Source organism: Oxyura jamaicensis, chromosome 2 (genome assembly GCF_011077185.1).
Source record: "Oxyura jamaicensis isolate SHBP4307 breed ruddy duck chromosome 2, BPBGC_Ojam_1.0, whole genome shotgun sequence".
Taxonomy (NCBI): Eukaryota; Metazoa; Chordata; class Aves; order Anseriformes; family Anatidae; genus Oxyura; species Oxyura jamaicensis.
The window spans coordinates 153,252,651-153,271,048 of record NC_048894.1 but is presented as its reverse complement, the minus strand read 5'-3'; the positions used below and the strand labels follow the sequence as shown (position 1 = coordinate 153,271,048).

General features: G+C 41.2%; 1 protein-coding gene across 4 annotated transcripts in view; it reads left to right on the top strand.

The window, feature by feature from the left end:
• The window catches only part of FAM135B (family with sequence similarity 135 member B), a 200,597-nt gene that overhangs the window by 51,430 nt on the left and 130,769 nt on the right, over positions 1 to 18,398 (top strand). For 3 of the 4 annotated variants that reach the window (XM_035318375.1, XM_035318374.1, XM_035318372.1), the window contains exon 2: positions 9,269 to 9,364. In XM_035318375.1, coding sequence (XP_035174266.1) covers positions 9,288 to 9,364 — 77 coding nt within the window. In that variant the 5' untranslated portion in view covers positions 9,269 to 9,287. Of the gene's footprint in view, positions 1 to 2,595; positions 2,620 to 9,268; positions 9,365 to 18,398 lie in introns of those variants that run through there. The other variant, XM_035318373.1, reaches the window with a different exon arrangement.

The window sequence follows — 18,398 nt, the reverse complement described above, 5'->3', positions numbered from 1 at the left end:
GAGCAAGTCAGTTTTAGCTCCCTACGAGTGGTCCATCCATCAAATCCATATCTCTTCCATTTAGAGACAAGGATCTCATGGGGGACAGTGTCGAATGCTTTGCACAGGTCCAGGCAGATGATGTCAGTTTCTCTTCCCCTATCCAACAATACTGCAACCCCACCATAGAACGCCACTAGATTTGTTAGGCAGATCTGCCCTCCGTGAAGCCATGTTGGCTGTCACTATGTCCTTATTTTCTGTGTGCCTTTGGAGTTTTCTCAGGTTGATCTGTTCCATGGCCTTGCTAGGCACAGAGGTAAGACTGACTGGCCTGTAGTTCCCTGGGCCTATATAGACTGAGGCAAAAAGATCATTGAATACCTCAGCCTCCGTGTTGGTGAGAATGAGGTCTAAATAGCCAAAGCCCTCTCTGTGGCAGCAGTCCTGTAACCATTTGTTGACTTTCCAGCTTCGACTGTCCCTTTTTATCCCCTTCCCTTTGACCAGGAGGACTGATGAAAAAAATACCTGCACTCCTGAGTCCTTTACTGCTGCTCTCAGGTCTTTGTATAATCCTTCTTGAACCCCCATAGACTGCTTCTGGCTGCATCATTGGTCCCCTCATGAAACAGCAGCAGTGGATAATAGTCCTTAGGCTGCACAAGGCCTGGCAGTTTCTTGGTGACATCCCTTACAGGAGTCCCTGGTAAGTAGCAGGCTTCTTTCAAGACTGGATTGGGTCAGCAGATAGGTGCCTCTGTACCTCTCAGAAGAGAGCCTTCTACTGCTATCACTCATCCTCTTTTCTTAGTGGGACTAGCTGTCATGCAGGGAGCAGATCAGGCTGTCTTATTCAGCACCACCCTTCCTGCAATGAGTCTTTCCTTTTCAATCTGCAGAGGAGTTCCTTGCTCTTATATCTTACTTAGATGTCCTCAGAACATGTGAAGGGGAATATCACTTTTCAAGTGAAACTCTAGAGTGAATTTGATAAGGTAAAATGCAATATAAGCACTTAAAATCTGACAAGGACAACTGAGTTTACAGCTCATTTAGACAGTAGCATGAATTTTTTCATGACCAGAAATGAAAATGCAGTCAGAACAGTGCCAAGGAACACATAATTCATTAGCCTTTCCATACAAGACTGTCAGTAGCATTGTGGTGACATTCAAGAAGCTCTGTTACGCACTTGGATTCTTTGGCAATAGCTCTATTGACATAACAGTTTGTCCTCAAGATAGTTCCTTGACTCATGCATCAGGCAGCCACATGGCTCAATAGCTCAACAAGAAGATGCTTCTCATCCAGCTCCTTGCATCACCTTTCCTGCCCTATAGCACATGATTATGAATGTTTTTCCAAGGAGAATCTCAGTCAACTTGTTTGTCCTGCCCAGATGTGGCCTCTTTAGAAGACAGACAGATCTGTCCTGTAGGTGTTGCTAAGATTTGAATGAGGTCAAACATCCTGATATACTCCCAAGGACTTCGTATAGACCTATGCCCATACAGTTTGGAGAACAGTCACATATGAACTTGAGTAGAACTTAAAAATAAACAAATCCTTTTTGACTGTTTCACAAGTACAGGAGAATAATATACGGTCTGTGTCTGAAAGAGCTCTAATTTCCTGTTTAAACCAAAAAAAAAAAAAAAAAAACAGACTGAGAAGAACATAGCTTCTTTTATTAAGTAGAGGACCATACTCAAGCATGAGAATGACGGATAAGTGCCTAAGTGTCCTAATCAGGCTTCAAATAACTTACTGCTTTTTCTTGTATTTTATGGTTCTAAAAGGCACAAAAGGAATTCTGGGGTGGAAAAAAAAAAAAAATGAAAAAGAAAAAAGATTTAGGTGAACAGTGGGAACTGCTGAAGATTGATGATGATGATGTTCTTAGGAGTTTGGATTTGGGGCTCCGAGTTGTGCATAAATCTTTAAAACCCCTTTTTTATTTTGGAATTCGAAAAGAAGAGATACAAGGTGGGGAAGGAAAAGGCAGGAGAGGTATGGTGAGGAGAGGATTATGCAACAGTGGGAAGCTAGTCCAGGTGAAAGTTTTTATTATCTCCTTTTTCCTTCTGTTTTGCTCTGCCTGCTCTGTTGCCTGAATTTTCCCTGCTGTTTCATTTTGTGCACAATCCCAACAGCAGGTTATTATTAACTGTGCAAGCAGATAGTGATTTGTGCTGAGCTGAACTCAGATCTGGTGTCCTGACAGGCACGTGCTTACAGAGGACAAATCGAGGTTGATCTTCATTCTTTTTGTCGACTGATCTGACCTAAATTTGCACAGCTGTGTTCACATTTAATCCTGTCTAATAGCTCAAAGGCTTTATATCTCATAAGAGCAGCCTACTGGCACCTGACATTTATTCTGGCCCTGGTTCAGTTCTGCCGTACAAATCCTCTGGCACAACCTGGTATTTTTGTTTTTCCCTAGTAGATTTATTCCTCCATCCAAACACCCTTGAAATGAACAATCTATGAAGGGTGTAATCTAGACCATTGCTTTTCAGCCTTCGTGGGTTTGCTGACCTGTACAAATTCTTCAGTGTGGATTGAAATTCTGCAGTGTGGATTGGTCACACAAAAAAAAAAAAAAAAAAAAAAAAAAAAACGAGAGAAATTCAAGTGAGTTGTTGGCTTGTTTTCCTAAGTGACTTCCTTTGGATCTTTGGGCTACACCCTGTTTATACCCATGGCTATGTGACCCATATATTTGAAATTATTGATACAGAGCAAAGGTTCTTGACTATGGGATGCCCCTGTTTTTTTCTCATAATACTCTAATTATGTTGCTGAGGGTTGAACAAGTATTTACCCTGCTCTGCAGTGTGAGCCAATGAACTAGGTACCACTGCTACTTTGTGAATTCCAGCTGGCAAAAGACATAGCGGAGCTTGTAAGTGAAAAAACAGCAACTAAACAAACATAAATAAAACGGCTCCTTTCTTATTTGCTCCCCTTTGAATACTCTTTGGGTTATGAGTCATTTTTAAAGGATCATTTATTATCTGTCTTCTGCATCTCTAACTCATAACATTTTGGTGGTAGAAATCAACGAACCTCGGCAAAAGTGATTCATGATGTTGCACTGTTTATGAACATATGTCTAATGCATCTGACAAAACTGTGGATATTGATTTTCCCAGGAATATTAAACAGCAGACTTGGTATTTTTTAAATTATTTTATTTTTTTAACATTGGAATATTATTTTCAGGGCTTGCATCCAAACTAAGGTAGCTCTCTGCAGCACAAAAAGAAATTAGTCTTTAACATTTTGAACCAGACTAAATGCTTATGTGTTGAAAAAAAAAAGTATAGGTTTAATGGCTATGTTTGGTTAACACCATGTGCCTTGCATTTGTTTATACCTGTATCACAAGTCTCTACTTTTGCTGACATATTGAAGAAAAAACAATCCAAAGGATTACAACAGTCTGGAAAACTAAAAACCTTGGCAAAATAGCTGCAAGGGCTTATTGCTGGCTTGTGCTGTGATACTATCTCATTCTGTAAGCTATTCTAGTTAATGTTAGATCACTGTAAAAACCAGAGATCTTACAGAGTAATTCCTGATAGTTCCATGTTTAAACAGAGCATTAGAAGGTTTCTCATGGATAAGAATAACACGTTTTCTGAGGGAGACTTGACATCAGAGTCCTAAATGATAATACATACCAAAATAAACAGAAAAAAATCACAAACAGGCAGTGACCCAAGAGTTTCAGCTTTTTAAGTGTGTTAGAGAACAAATTAATGAGCATTATGGTTGGGTTCTAAATTGGGTATATGCATCATCTATGCAGATTTTATTGCATATATTCTTCACTTTCAACTTAATAACATATTGTTGAGTGAGGCCATATATTGAGTAAGACACCGTCTGCATCTCATTTAGTGTGGATGTTTTATCAATCTGTTGCAGTGTTTGTGCATGAATGTGGGAGACTGGGTACCAGGCAGCAATTGTTTGTTACTGTTAAAGCTGTGGCAAAAGGCATCTCTTGAGGGCTCACATGTTTCATTGGCCTCCCTCTACCCAGGGTAAATGCTCTACCTTGTTGACTGAGCTATAGTAAAATGAATTTTACTAATTCAAGACGTCAGAGGGGCATAAACTCATGCTTGAATCACTTTTCTGATGTAAAACTATAACTGTCAATGGTTGTCCCATGGCTGACAGTCATGTGGCAGGAATAAAGTTTTATAAAAAGTTGAGTAAAAACTTCACATTCCAGTATTTATTTAGCCTCAGTAGTGTTGGGGAAACAAAACAAATTGTTTAATGACAATAAGAAGCATCCTGAATGAAAAAGAAGGCCACCTTTAGCCTAACTAGTCTAAAAAATATAATGCTCATCAGGTCCTAGTCCCTGTTATGTCAGTGATTTGGACCAAGTATGGTGGTTTCATACTTAGGACTAGCTAAGCTCCACCATGATGCTCTCTTACTCCCCCTCCTTAAAAAGAATGGGGCTAAAATATGAAATACTATAATTACTTATTTAATAGCTTTGCTAAACAAGCCTTGTCATTTCCTGGTGCATTTTCATATTGTATTTAGATTGGTTCTTTTTAAAAGTCTAAAGGAGATATCTTGCTATCACACACAATCTTGGAAGAGAATAGCCAGATGTGTTTATTTTAACAAAATGAGGTGTTACCTTTTGAAATCATTGTTTTGCTGAAGGTCATCTCTGCCATTTCATTGATGCTCTGGCAGACAAAAGCGATGGGTACTGTGAACTGGAGAACAGTTGCTGGCAATGCCGTAGTGAAAGGTCTTACTGACACTTGTGACTGCTTTGACTCAAGCGATTCATGTATGCTCAGAGGAGGCTACTGAGATGCAATTGTTGCCTTAAGAACTGGGATCCTTTTCAACTGCATGAAGGTGAACAATGGAGTGATTTAATTAAACATTTTTTTTTTAAAAAAAAAAAAGACTTGGTCTAGTGTGAACTTCTGCTACTGCTTTAGTCTCAGAGTTTACTTGTACGAGATTGTGTTTACAATCTTCCTTTTCCTGAGTTACTTTGTCCCTTACTTAGATTTTTACAGAAGGCATTTGTGGAGAGGAGAATAATGTTATCTTACTGTGGGTTCATGACTATATTCTAAACATTTGATCAAGGAACTCTTTAAAATAATAATTTAAAAAAAAAAAAAAGAGTGAAAGAGAGAGACAGACAGAGAATGCACAGGTAGCAACAAATACCAGCTTCTGAAAAAAATCACAATAAAGTAAAAGATGCTTTAAAGGCAGTAAGGAAAACGGTTCTATCCTGGAGATAGTATGTGCCGTGTTTCCTGAGAGGCAGCTTTATTCTCCTAAATGAATGTTTCTAGGTTTATGAGTCATTGCCTTTATCACATGGTGTTTTGTTCTTTTGTCCTTGGTGTGCGTGTGTTTTTTTATTTATTTATTTTATTTTTCCTTTTTTTTTTTTTTTTTCCTCTGGCTTCTGTGATAAAGATGGACAAGAATTGTGAAAGCAGTAAATAAATGTCTGGTTTATTTTTCATTAAGAGGTAATTGCACAAATGCTAGAAAGTTCATAGATTGTCAGAGTATGTAGTGTCCTGTCCTTATTTCCACCCAGCCCTGTCCCTGTCTCGCCTTTCTCTCCTCCCTTTGGTTGGGTTGATGCTGATTGCTGCCTCAGCAGGTAATTTTCAGACTCCTTTTTAGCTTCAAGATGTGTAACAATTGAGAGTTTGTGGTATGTAACCAATATCCATCTGCTGTCAGAGGGCTCGGTCAGTCGGCTATCTCTAAAACGTCATTAGCACAATCACTATGACTCAAAAAGATTGCTGAGAGCAATGGAGGATAAAGATAAATAAAGCCATTGTAGTTTAACCAGTATCATATGCTGAAAAATCTCCGATCCAGAAGTTATCTTTAGAAAAAAAAACAATGAAATGAAGAGTATAAAATCAAGTCTTCCTTTAAAAGAACACTCCAATCTTTAAATATATAGATTTTTATAGGGCTTTATTTGTATAAAGGATTCTGATTCTCAGTTAATGTCTCCTTGCTACAAGTAAAATGACAAATGAAATCGATTGTCTTTTGCTAGGACACCAACTCTTGTTGGAAGGACAGGCTTTCAAAGCGGGGACCTGACTGATAAAATCGGTGCCTGTAGGACAGTGCAGTACAACCAGCAATGATGGCAGTGCCTGACAAAGCAATTCATTTCTCTGGAAGTGACAAGTCTGATCATGGGCACTGCTTTTACAGAAGCATATGGCCAAAACACTTCCCATATAGTTTTTTTTTAGCTTTCTATAGAGTTTTACTTGTGTCTTCTTAAGTCTCCTGGAAAATACAAAGGGTTTAACTTAAAAAAAAATATGATATTTTAGAAGAGCCAATGTACTAAACCCTTACCAAGGATCACCTCTGCATTTTTCTTTAAACTTCTTCTTATTAAATTGATGATACTTTGGTTCTGGCAACAGTCCTTATTGTGTTTTAAATGTTTTCACTTCAGTATTATTTTTACCATCTACTCCTCTATTTATAGCCCGAGGTTATTCCCCATGGAGATCAGTACGGGGTAGTCAGAGGTCCTTCACATGCCCTGGATTTTGAAGGGCTGTGATCAGCTTCTTCTTAAGAGCAATGTGGTACAGCAGTGAAAACTCGGCGCATCATTTGAAGCACTTGTGTTTTCTCCATCTGGGATTCCTGCAGCTGTTTTGTCTTATTGTGTAGCTTTTTCATTGAAGCATGTTGCCAATGGCTCTGTGCAATTTTTCTTTGAACCTTGCTAAGTGTCATGATGAGCAGGTGTGCCAGAGACCACTTCTAGTGATTGTCAGATGTGTCCTGAGATGCCAGGTCTGGCTGGTGGGGGCTCTGTCCCTCTAGCCTTCAGATGTAGATTGATATGCTCTGAGCCTCTCTTTTTTTCTGTGGAGTGGATGGATGTCTAACATGGTATGGCAGCCATTTTGCCTTTCATTCTGGTGATCTGTAAGGGAAATTAAGCTACAGAAACTTTTTATTTCATTTTTATTTTTTCTTTTGGTCCTGAGATATTTTTTTCCATATTTGTTATGAAAAGGTACAAAGCATGCAAAATAAAAAGTAAATGTAGTGAAGAACTGCATGTATTTAATCTTTAATTTTTCATTCATCCTAAGTAACCTTAGCCTCATGGCATTCTTTCTGTCTTTGAAAATATTGGTCCTGGTCTGAACTGTCTGGCCACCGATTCACAAGTCTCTTTAAATTGGTGTCTTCAAAAGCACACAGTTTCCTTTGATCCTGAGCTTTCGGTCTAGGGAAGTATGTCTGAGCACAAGATGCAGATTTACCCAGAGGTAATTCTTCCAATTAGCACTCTCCTCAAGGCTTAATACTTTGTCAGAGTATCACTTGGTGTTGTGTGATTTTCTCATCCCCCACACAGTCTGCCTTGCTTTGATGCTATATGCTCAGACAAGACTATCACACACATTACCAGGTGAATATGTGATATACATGCCCTATAAACAGTATACAATTCCTTCAGGCTGTGCAGAAAGGCAAAGCCAGAAAGGATTAGTCTCATGCCTGTTTAAATGGAAAAAAATAAATATGCAGGCTAAGAATTACATGTATTTGGCCAAATGATAGCATTTTACTTTCACTTTTTAGAAGGGCTTAGAAGAGTTTTCCTTCACTGCTCCAAAATCATACCCTGGCACCAAGCTTTAGAGTTTCTTACCTTGGAGGTATATCAGATGGGTAGCTTAGCAGCTATAGACATATATTACAAATATTGCATACATCCTGTGTTGCATTCTTGTCATTCGAGAGTCAACATCTCTAATGCTTGGTTTTGAGGAGGGTGGATGAAAAAAACAACGTTTTAACTCTGAAATAGCTAATTTTGAAACTGGTAGTGTTTGAAAGGACAACCAGAAAGAAAACATAGTTTAAAATAATCAGTGTAATAAGCCAGTCAGTTGGAAAATTACTAGTCAGGATACAGCACAGAGACTTATCAGAAAGCTACAGCCCAGTGCTTATCTCAGACCTTCATGCATCAAACTCTTCTTCATTCCTGTTTCATTGTAGACAATGGTCAAATCTTTGAGTGCCATGGAAATTACAGGTTAGCATGTATGGAGAAATTCTTCCATTTGCAATCTGAGCTCAGTGTCCCCTTAGAGACCCAAGTGTCTCTGATAGGGGAATTATTAATAGTCATAACATGGGTCATCCTCAGAGATTGCACTTGGCTGCTGTGAAAAAGCTACCAAATGATGCTTCTGAACTGTGCTAATTAAGCAAATCTGATGGCTGTCTTGTCAACAATGCCACAGACGATTTCCAGACAGCTTACAGTTTGCAGCTTGCCAGAAGAAAACTTTCAGGGAGAAAAGGAGGAAAGGGTAAATGGAAATTGCAAAATCCCTTTAAAACCTCTAAAAACCCTTAGCTTGGCTCTGCTGCAATTAAGGAAATGTCAAGGGTTTACACTAGTATATTAAATAGTCATGGTTTGGAAACTTACTTTGGCAAAACTTCCTTGAGTAAGGTATGTCCTCCTGAGCTCCCTTCCAACCTGAATTATTCTCTGATTCAATGAACTGTACATATATATATATATAAATATATATATATATATAATCTGTAAATGGTTGCAATGCTTCAAAATCTTGATCTGGCTGTCATGGCCTATTAGATGCTTTGATTGTCAACGTTTTCTTTAGAAGAATCTTTTTCATTCATTATTCTTTAAATTATTCATATTCCCTCAGAAACTTCCCTTCCAGGATTTTAGTTAAGTCACAAAAAGGGTCAAAAGCACGAGAATTCTGAATTCTACTCTCATCTGTCTCAGGGTTTTGTCTTTTTGGCCTGTGGTTTAGCAGAAATGAGCTGTGCTGCCCCTGGATATCTGCCATTTGATAAAATGGGATGAAAAAATCAATTTCCCATACAAGAGTAGTACAACAGTTAATTAAAATTTGCTTTGAGATTCTTGCACATAATATGTTATTTACTTTTTGCCTCTTCTTGTACTTTCCATAATATTATCATTCTGTCCTCAGGCCTAATTAGACATTTTACCTCTCTTAATTACTGCTTTGATCTTGCTTTTAGCAAGTCTTCCTGAAGATGGAGCTCAATGAAATAACTGGAAACATTCCAATCAATTTCAGTGAGCTTTGCATGAACCCCAAGTGCCAAACAAAGTGTAGTAATATGGTTGAGGATTTGTTAAGCAAAATACTTTCAATGTTTATAATTCCTGTTTATATGTGTTGTTTAGGTGATGACCTGAAAAAATCATGTCTGAGGTCCAGGGAACGGTCGAGTTTTCTGTGGAGCTACACAAATTCCATAATGTGGACCTTTTCCAGAGAGGGTGAGTTGGTATTTCCATTAATTTGCAGCTGATTACAGAAGAGTTGTTTACAGAAAACAGTTCAAATCCACAACAGATTGTTTTCTGCCAAATGTAGTTTCATTTCATGCAATCTCCATGGCAGGAAGGACATCATTACGTTTTCATTGCCGTCAAGGAAGGTCAATGTACATTACTTTCACAATAAAGTCAGTGACTGACTTGTTTTGGTAATACAATAGTGTAATGCTCCAGATTATTTTAAGCTCTTTTCAGACATAAGCACAATAGATGCTTTAAATGTTTCTGGACTGGTGTTGAGTCTCTGCCAAATGATAGCTACATTGGACTGTAGTGAAAACATGTTCATTTTACGGTAATAAATCCAGAGAGTATTATTTTAATTCTTTTACTGAAATTTAACTGAATTCCACGATTTCAGAGAGGAACATGAGTATTCAAATTTGCCTAAATTTCTAGTTCTAATGGACACATTGTATTTTCACATCTCTTTAAGTTAGAAGAACATGTACAACTTCTGGTTTACTCAAAATTTTGCCCCTATTCTTTTGCACCACTCTTCCTGATAGCTTTTTTAATAACTCAGTGGCTCTTAAATGGAGAAGCCTAACCAAACATGAGTTATTGTTCTGCTTGCATGTTGGACCCCACAGCTGTTTTTCTGTGAGGAAAAGATATAATACTGAAATACTTTTTGAGGAGACCAGAAGACCCAGATGGGTCAGAAGAATGGACAACAGTGGATCTTGCTGAATATTATTCTCTTTTGTCTAGGAGGACTGATGTATACAGCACACTAGATATTCTCTTTCATGCCTTAGTTTTGTATAGGGGTAGTTCACAGCTGATCTGTCCAGCTTCATTTCTACTAACAAAACTACGGAATTGTTTCAGGTATTGTGATGGATTAGTTAAAGCTGTTTCCATCTGGATATAGGCTTTTCATTATTTGTTTTTACTGTGATGAACTGTGTGGTAAAGATGCCATGAACGTGAATAAAGGAAACACGTCTGTATTTTAACAGCTGGCATCTGTCATTCTGTTCAAGCATTCTGACTATAACAAGTATATGTGTTTAATAGGGAAAAAATAATAATAATAATAAAAAAGAAGCTCTGTTTTTGAGGTGTTTAGTTTATCTGAGTTATAAAAGAAGACTCCTGTGTACTATCATGCTCATTACCTTAGGAGACTAACCTAGCTATAAATATTAAACTTGGCTTCTGGTGGTCAGTGTTATGTATTTGATCATCCTCACGTTTGAAAATCTGCACACATATGTGGCTTCAGTAATTTGTTTGGACTTAGATGGTAGGAGGTTCAGATGTTAGCCAGGAATTTTCCTATATCTCATGTTGGAAATTAGGAAGAACTTTACTGAAAGGATTGTTAGGCATTGGAATGGGCTGCCCAGGGAAGTGTTTGAGTCACCATCCCTGGATGTCTTTAGAAGACGTTTAGATGTAGATGTAGAGCTTAGTGATATGGTTTAGTGGAGGACTTGTTAGTGTTAGGTCAGTGGTTGGACTAGGTGATCTTGGAGGTCTCTTCCAACCTAGATGATTCTATGATTCTATGTTGCTGTGTGATGAGCTGCCTGTTTTTTTGTGTGTTTGTTTTGGTTGGTTGTTTGGTTGGTTTGCTTGTTTGTTTTCATATGGGCCTGCTCTGGCATTCAGAAATTTCTATAAAATGCTTTCTTTGGCTTTGACAGTCAGATCAAAGTTGTGGGGGTAAGCCTAGTACTAACACAGAGAATATATTCTAATTAGGGACACTAATGAGTCCCTAATTACCTTACTTTTTTTCCCCGCTGGCACTTACCCGGCTTTACTGATTAATTATTCTAAACATAGTACTATAGGTTATACTGCATTATTATTGCATATAGTACTATGCACTACTATAGGTTGTACTGCATTAATTTGTTTATAGTATTCTTTTTTCTATGTATCCTGCATTGCTTATTTGCTTTCCTTCCATAGTTTTACTGTTCACATTTCCAATACAATCCTTTACTGCATCTCATATCTGCCAATCAATATCCTCTGGTTGGCTTCATCTACTCTGTGGCCCATAGCACTGCAGCATGAGAGTATGAAGAAAAGGAGTAAATGAGTTTGCCAAATTTCATTTTAACTTGGGCACAATTTTTATTTTTGTCCTACTGCCATTGTATATATTCACTGTGGACATCTGGGGTATCTTGGATTGACAAACAGTCTCTCCAGATGAGAGGGGGGTAGAAGTAATAATAATGGGAACTCTCTTTTTAACTAGTGTTTTTCTTTTCTGAATGCCTTGCAAATTAAGTCAATGTCGTCCTGTCTCGCCGAAGGCTAGAAAGGTGATTTGTGAAAGGTTGTCCATCAGGATAGCTGTGGAGCTAAAATGAACAGAAACACAATATGTGGAAACGCAATATTCTTTTGGTTTTGTTTGTTTGTTTGTTTGTTTGTTTAATTGAAGCTTTCAGTACTGTTTCTCACAGTGTCCTTTTGGACAAAATGTCCAGCATAAGCTAGATAAAATGCTTAATACAATGGGTGAACAATTGGCTGATGTGTTGGACTCAAAGGGCTAGAGCAAACAGGGTTACATCAGGCTGGTGGCTGGGTTCCCCAGGGCTCCATTTTAGGGCCAGTTCTCTTCAATGTTTTCTTAAAAAATACTTGGGTGTAGAACTAAAAGGTATACTGAGGAAGTTTGCAGATGATAATAAATTAGCAGGTTCTGTTGACTCTGTCGAGGGTAGAGTGGCCTTGAAGAGAGATCTTGACAAACTAGAGGGCTGGGTGATCACCAATAGCATGAAATTTAACAAGCAAGTGCCAGATCCTGCACCTGGGACAGGAAAACCCTAGATACAGACTAGGGGACAAGAGGCTGGAGAGCAGCCCTGCAGAATAGGATCTGAAGGTTCTGGCTAATGGTAAGCTGAATATGACCCAAAGAAATGTTCTGGAAGCCAAGAGGGCCAACTGTATCCTGGGGTGCATCAGGTACGGTATTGCTAGCCAGTCAAGGGAAGATTGTCCTGCTCTGCTCTGCGCTGGTGCGGCCTCACCTCGTGTACTGTGTACAGATTTGGGCACCACAATACAAGAAAGAGATAAAACTACTAGAGTGTCCAAAGAAAGGTAAGCAAGATGGTGAAGGATCTAGAGGGGAAGGCATTCAGGAGTGGCTGAAGTCACAGGGTTATGAACACTTGGCCTAGAGAAAAGCAGACTGAAGGGAGGCCTCATGGCAGCCTGCAGCTCCCTCATGAGGGGAGCGGAGGGGCAGGCGCTGAGCTCTGCTCTCTGGGGACAGCGACAGGACCGGAGGGAACGGCATGGAGCTGGGACAGGGGAGGGTCAGGCTGGGGATTAGGGAAAGGTTCTGCACCCAGAGGTGGTCAAGCACTGGGATAGACTCCTGAGGGGAAGTGGTCATGGCACCGAGCCTGACAGAGTTCAAGGAGCATTTGGACAACACTCTCAGACACATGGTCTGATTTTTGGGTCATGCTGTGTGGAGCCAGGAGTTGGACTCGATGATCCTTGTGGGTCATCAAATTATAGCATGTATAAATAATCAAGATTTAGTTAAAGATTCCCGGGAAAATCAGCCCTTCAGGAGCTGTTATGTGATGGTTAATAATCAAACTTGATTAAGAACATGGTCTGCTGGCCTTAAGCCACAGAGTCAAAGGGCTTTAAAATGTTAGGCTTTCTGTAATGGTTCTGGTTCTATTTTTGATTGCTCTGGAATCTATTTTGCATTGTGTAAGCACACAGAGCCAGCTGCCATCTCTTCCTTGCCATGAGAAATTGAAACTCCTTAATCTAACTGAATTCTACCTTGTGAGATTTGAATCATTGTTTTAGGATCTGAATCTACTGTTTTGTAACCTGTATGAGTGGTTAATATTGTAAAGACACTCTGATACAGCAGTAACCAGGAGCTTTTGTAAATATTTGTTATGGTTTTATGTGTGTGGCATATATAACAGAAACTGTCATGAGCAAATTATGTGTTACTGTGTTGTTCACTTTGGTCAGTTATTAAATTTATCTTTTTCTGAAGCATAAACATAACATTTATAGACATCAAAGGTTAAATGCAGTAGGTACTGCTGTAGGGGAAGAAAGAACCTTTTCTTTGGTTGAACCAAAGGATTTGCAGTGATGTTTGATGCCATACTTGTAAAGGTTGAGTAATAAGTTATGCAACTTCTGGAAAAAGAAAAACAAACCAAACCAAAACAAACAAACAAAAAACCCCTCACATTTTAAAGTTTTCTGTCCTAATTCTCTCCATCATGTTCCACTTAATAACTGGTGACAGATATTTTCTCTAGTGAAATTGGCTGACTGGTTCTGATTTTTCTTAATAGAGTAGGAAATAAAATTATCCCTGGCTGCCAGAGATCAATTAATTGATTTGTCTGGTTCTGTCAGAAGCAATTCTTCTGCACCTTTTTTCTTAAAGCATTTCAAAATCTATTTGATGGATTTCCTAACTTAAAAACAAAAACAAACAAAACCAACCACCACCAACAGAAAAACATACTGTGTTCACAGGATAAGTAACTTTTGGAGTCTGGGAGGGAATAGAGGGCACAAAGAAGGTGAAACACTGGCTTCATAATGTTATGATTCTGGCAATGATGTGTTATAAAACAAGGATCAAGGTAAGTCCTTACCAATCACAGGGCTGAATCAAATGCTTATCAGTCCTTTCACTCCTCAAATTCAGGTCACAATCTGTAACACTTACACCGGTGTTTGTGTGTGTAGAGGGTGGTAATGATAAAAATTAGTGAGAAATAAATTCCAGCTTCTTCTAAAATGAATGCAGCATTACCCTGGGGAGCAGACCAGAGGTCTCAGAGTTTCCAGTACCCTGCAAGTATCAGACAAAGAACTTTCATGATTCAGAGCTGCTGAAAAGATAATATTCAGTCTTAGAAGACAAAGCCTTAACATAACAAAGCATCCCTGTTGCCTGCTGGATGGACAGCAGTGTTTCAGTGTAGTTAACCATGAAATGGCAGTTCCTCTTCTCAGCACCCTGGTGTTTTTCAATTAACCAAGGCCTTTCCTGTCAGGATGGATACCTGGAAAATACACATCATGGTTGGAGGTTCAGACCTCGTTTCCTGGAGTCTTTGAGGTACAGTCTCAGGATATGAAAAAAAAATGTATATTAAATATATATATATATAGTACAGAGACGGATCTTGATACTTTGTTCCTGATGATATTCATTTCTTCAAACTTCCAACCTGTAATGAAATATAAATCACTTTTGGATTGTAAATCTATTTCATTTTGAATGTACTTACCTAATTCATTTAAGATGCATGGATTCTTTTTAATATAAATGAAGTAAAAGAAGAAAAAAAAAAAAAAAAAAAGGAAAAGAGAGTTAACAGGCATGCCAAAGTGAAGCATTTCTGGAATAACGATTTCTGTGTCTTGGAACAGACATATTGACAGAACTGAATTTTTTCTTGGCATGAAGACATATTATTTCTATGACTCTTGAACAGACCTTCACTCTAAGGCAACAAATTCTTCCCAAAATAAAGGACTCAAGTATAAGAAGGCAATGACTGTCTATATAGTCATACAGTGACAGATATGAACCTGCTGCACTGGGCTGACAGGACTGAAACTAGTGGGGGTTTGAACCACAGGAGGTTTTATCACCTTATGAGGAAGAACTTCTTCACGGTAAGGGGGACAGAGCACTGGAACAGGCTGCTCAGAGAGGTTGTGCAGTCTCCTTCTCTGGAGATATTCGAAACCTGCCTGGATGCCATCCTGTGTAACATGCTCTAGGTGACCCTGCTTGAGCAGGGGGGTTGGACTAGGCGATCTCTGAGTGTCTCTTCCAACATCAACCACTCTGTGATTCAGTGCAGCACAAACCTGTACTTATGAAAGCAGCTGAGGTGCAGGTGCTCAGTTAGCTAAATGTCAATATCCTAAAGTGTAGCAAATGCCCAACTTCTGGAGGATAATATATGATTAGGTATTTTCACGACTGTTGGTCAAGACAGTTCTCTCATCTGGTTATCAGTGCTGCCACCTTTAACTTTAAGGCACTTGTACTGGGTCTGGCTGGGATGTTAACTTTCCCTGCAGCAGCCCATACAGTGCTGCACTCTGCACCTGTAGCTAGAACAGCAGTGGTATCACACCGGTGTTGTGTCTGCTGCTGAGCAGTGCTGGCACAGCATCAGGACATCAGTGAGAAAGAAACATCATCAGGGCAGCTGACCTAAGCCAACCAAAGGGATATTCCATACCATATGATGTCACACTCAGCAATAAAAGGTGGAAAAAGGCAGAAGAGGGGAGGGGTGGGCTCTCGTGAAAATGTCTGTCCTCCTCCTGAACACCGGCTACGTGTGTTGAGGCCCTACTTCAAGGACGTGGTCAAGCATCACTCATTTGTGGGAAGTAGAGAGTAATTTATTTCCTCTGCACTTCCACATAGCCTTTACTTGTTTTGTTTTGTTATTCCCTTCCCCCCTCTTCCCCTTTCCCTTTTTTCCCTTTAGTTGAATTAATAATAATATTTCCTTAATAATATATATATACATATATATATATATATTCTCTTTAATTAAATCATCCTTATCTCAGCCCGTGAGTTGTTCTTTCCTTTACTTCTTCCCCTCCTCATCTGAGGAGGGGGAGTGAGAGAGCGGTTGTGGTGTTCAGCTGCCTAGCACGGTAAAACCACCGCAGCACCCCATGCTTACTGAAGAGAGATGGGTTCTCCAGTACCAGTGGTAGGGGGAAAAGATTGAATCCAAATAGGGTGAAATATAACAAATTTATAACAAATATTTAACAATAACATTTTTTTAATAACATTTATAACAAATATAACAATGTTTTGCAGATGAGGAGCACCTTCTCAACAAATTTTTGCAGAGGTCAAAGCTCCTGGAGTGAATGGACACTCCCCAGGAGCCCAGGTAGTCACTGTCCAGGTGGAAAGAGGAGTCTCTGCTTCAAGCCTCCTTGCAGCGGCCTCTTCAGCTGCATGGAGTGTGCCTCCCCCAGGGGTGGTTTTGCTGTGGAGAGGACATGCAGGAGCAATTCCCACTGCCACAGAGCAGCATCTTCTCCATGGCCAGCGTGCTCAGCTCTGGGGCATGTGGCAAGCAGGGTGTCAGTAGCCACCGTGATCATCACTGGTGTGGGGCTGGAAATCCCTCCTGTGCATGCTTCCCACAGAGATGGTTGTCAGGACGTGCGTGACAGCTGTCTTCAAGGCACAGGTGGCAAAGTTGGCATTTAACAGGATACAGACACAGAGCTGCAGATGTCTGAGGTGGAAGGTGTGCCGAGCATGCCTAGCTGTTTCCTGAAGAAGTACATCTCTGGCACAGCGCAGCTCTGTGGCCACCTCATGCTGCTGCTAATGATGGCCTCTGCTTACTCGAAGGTCAGGAAGGTGTCTGAGTTGTCCTGCTTTACCCCAAACATGATCTCAATGGTGAGGGTTTCCTTGGAGGCATTGGTCAGCTTGAGCACGCAGAAGCGGGTGGAGGGCAGCACCGTTAGCTGCAGTTGGGATGACTGGGGCATTGCCACCCAGGCTTCTGTCACCAGCTCCTGGAACCACTTTGCCATTTTCTGCACATCCAAGTAGGAGCCGCTGCAGAGGGTGTCCAGTAGGTTCGGGTCCTGATGTCTCAGCTCATCCTCAGGATGGTGGAGGAAGCACACCACGTCTCCCAGCAGCCGCTCCCGTGTGCACATGCACTGCAGCTCCACGTGGAGGCAGGAGTTCCTTGCCAGCGTCTCCCCTTCAGTGCCCAGCTCCAGGTGGAAGGCGTGCCCAGGGGGTGGGTTCAGGGGCACGAGTAGGTGGTAGATGGTGTCGTTCTCAATGGGACTGAAGGTGCTGCCCAGTCCAATGGGTGGCTGCAGCCGCGGCACAAACTTATTCCTGGGAAGCGTCTGGCAGACGCAGAGAAGCTTGTCCACCAGTTCCTCCACGAGCTTGCATGTTTCTTCCAGGTTCTTCACTGGCCATTGCAGGTACCCACTGACAAATCTGCAGGCATCCAAAATATCATTGGGGTCTTCCTCAGTGTCGTCATCTTCCTTGCTTGCAGAGATGCCCTTCTTGTTTCTGCTGCCCAGCTCACGGCACAATTTTATGAGCATGCGGCAGAACACAAAGAACAAGACAAGCTGTCCGGTCAGGGCCCAGAACTGCCAGTGCTGCTGCACAGATAGGAGCAGGGCTCTCACATGAGCCCAGCTGTGCTCCTGGTCCCTCTGCTCCATTTCCAGCAGCAGCTGCATCATGCGCACTTGCAGCTCTTCTGCACGCTGCCAGATGTGCTCATTTGTAGCCACATCTAGTTCTTCGCTGACCTTCTGTGGGCTATGGATTAAGCCCAGGAATGTCAGAGCGAAGAAAATTACCGAAACCATGGTCTGAAAGAGTTGAGAGAGAAGCGGGTCAGTGGGTCTGGGTTGGAGCTCGCTGGCGGCTGAGGGAGCTGGGCAGGAGCCGCAGGCCCCTGGGGTTGGGTAGGAGCCCCAGCCCTGGCCCAGCCCAGCCTTCCCCTGCTGCTTCACTCACCTCGCCAATGGCTCAGGCCAAACTGAAGCAGTGCTGCCTGCTGCTGCCTTAAAAGCAGCCCCTGCATTGTGACACGTCCTCTGTGGTGTCACCTGCAGCCCCGCCCTGCCACAGGCCCCCTAACCCTGACCTCAGTCCCCTGGCGTCAGTCAGTCAGTCCCCTGACCTCAGTCCCACAGGCCCTGGCGTTGCCTGAGTGCCAGAGCTCCTCGGGCTCCCTTTGCACAGCCTGTGGGAGCCCCCTCGGGCCATCTGCGGAAAGAAATTTGGGTGATGTAGCCTGTGGACGCTGTGCTCCTCATGTGACACCCAATGAGACAGGTCAGCTCCACTGGCGCTGGCCTCAGTGCCTCAGTGGCAGTGGCGGCTGGGTGCTGGTGGCCATGCCAGTGGTGGGATGGGGCCTCCCCCTGGCCAGGTCCGTGTGCC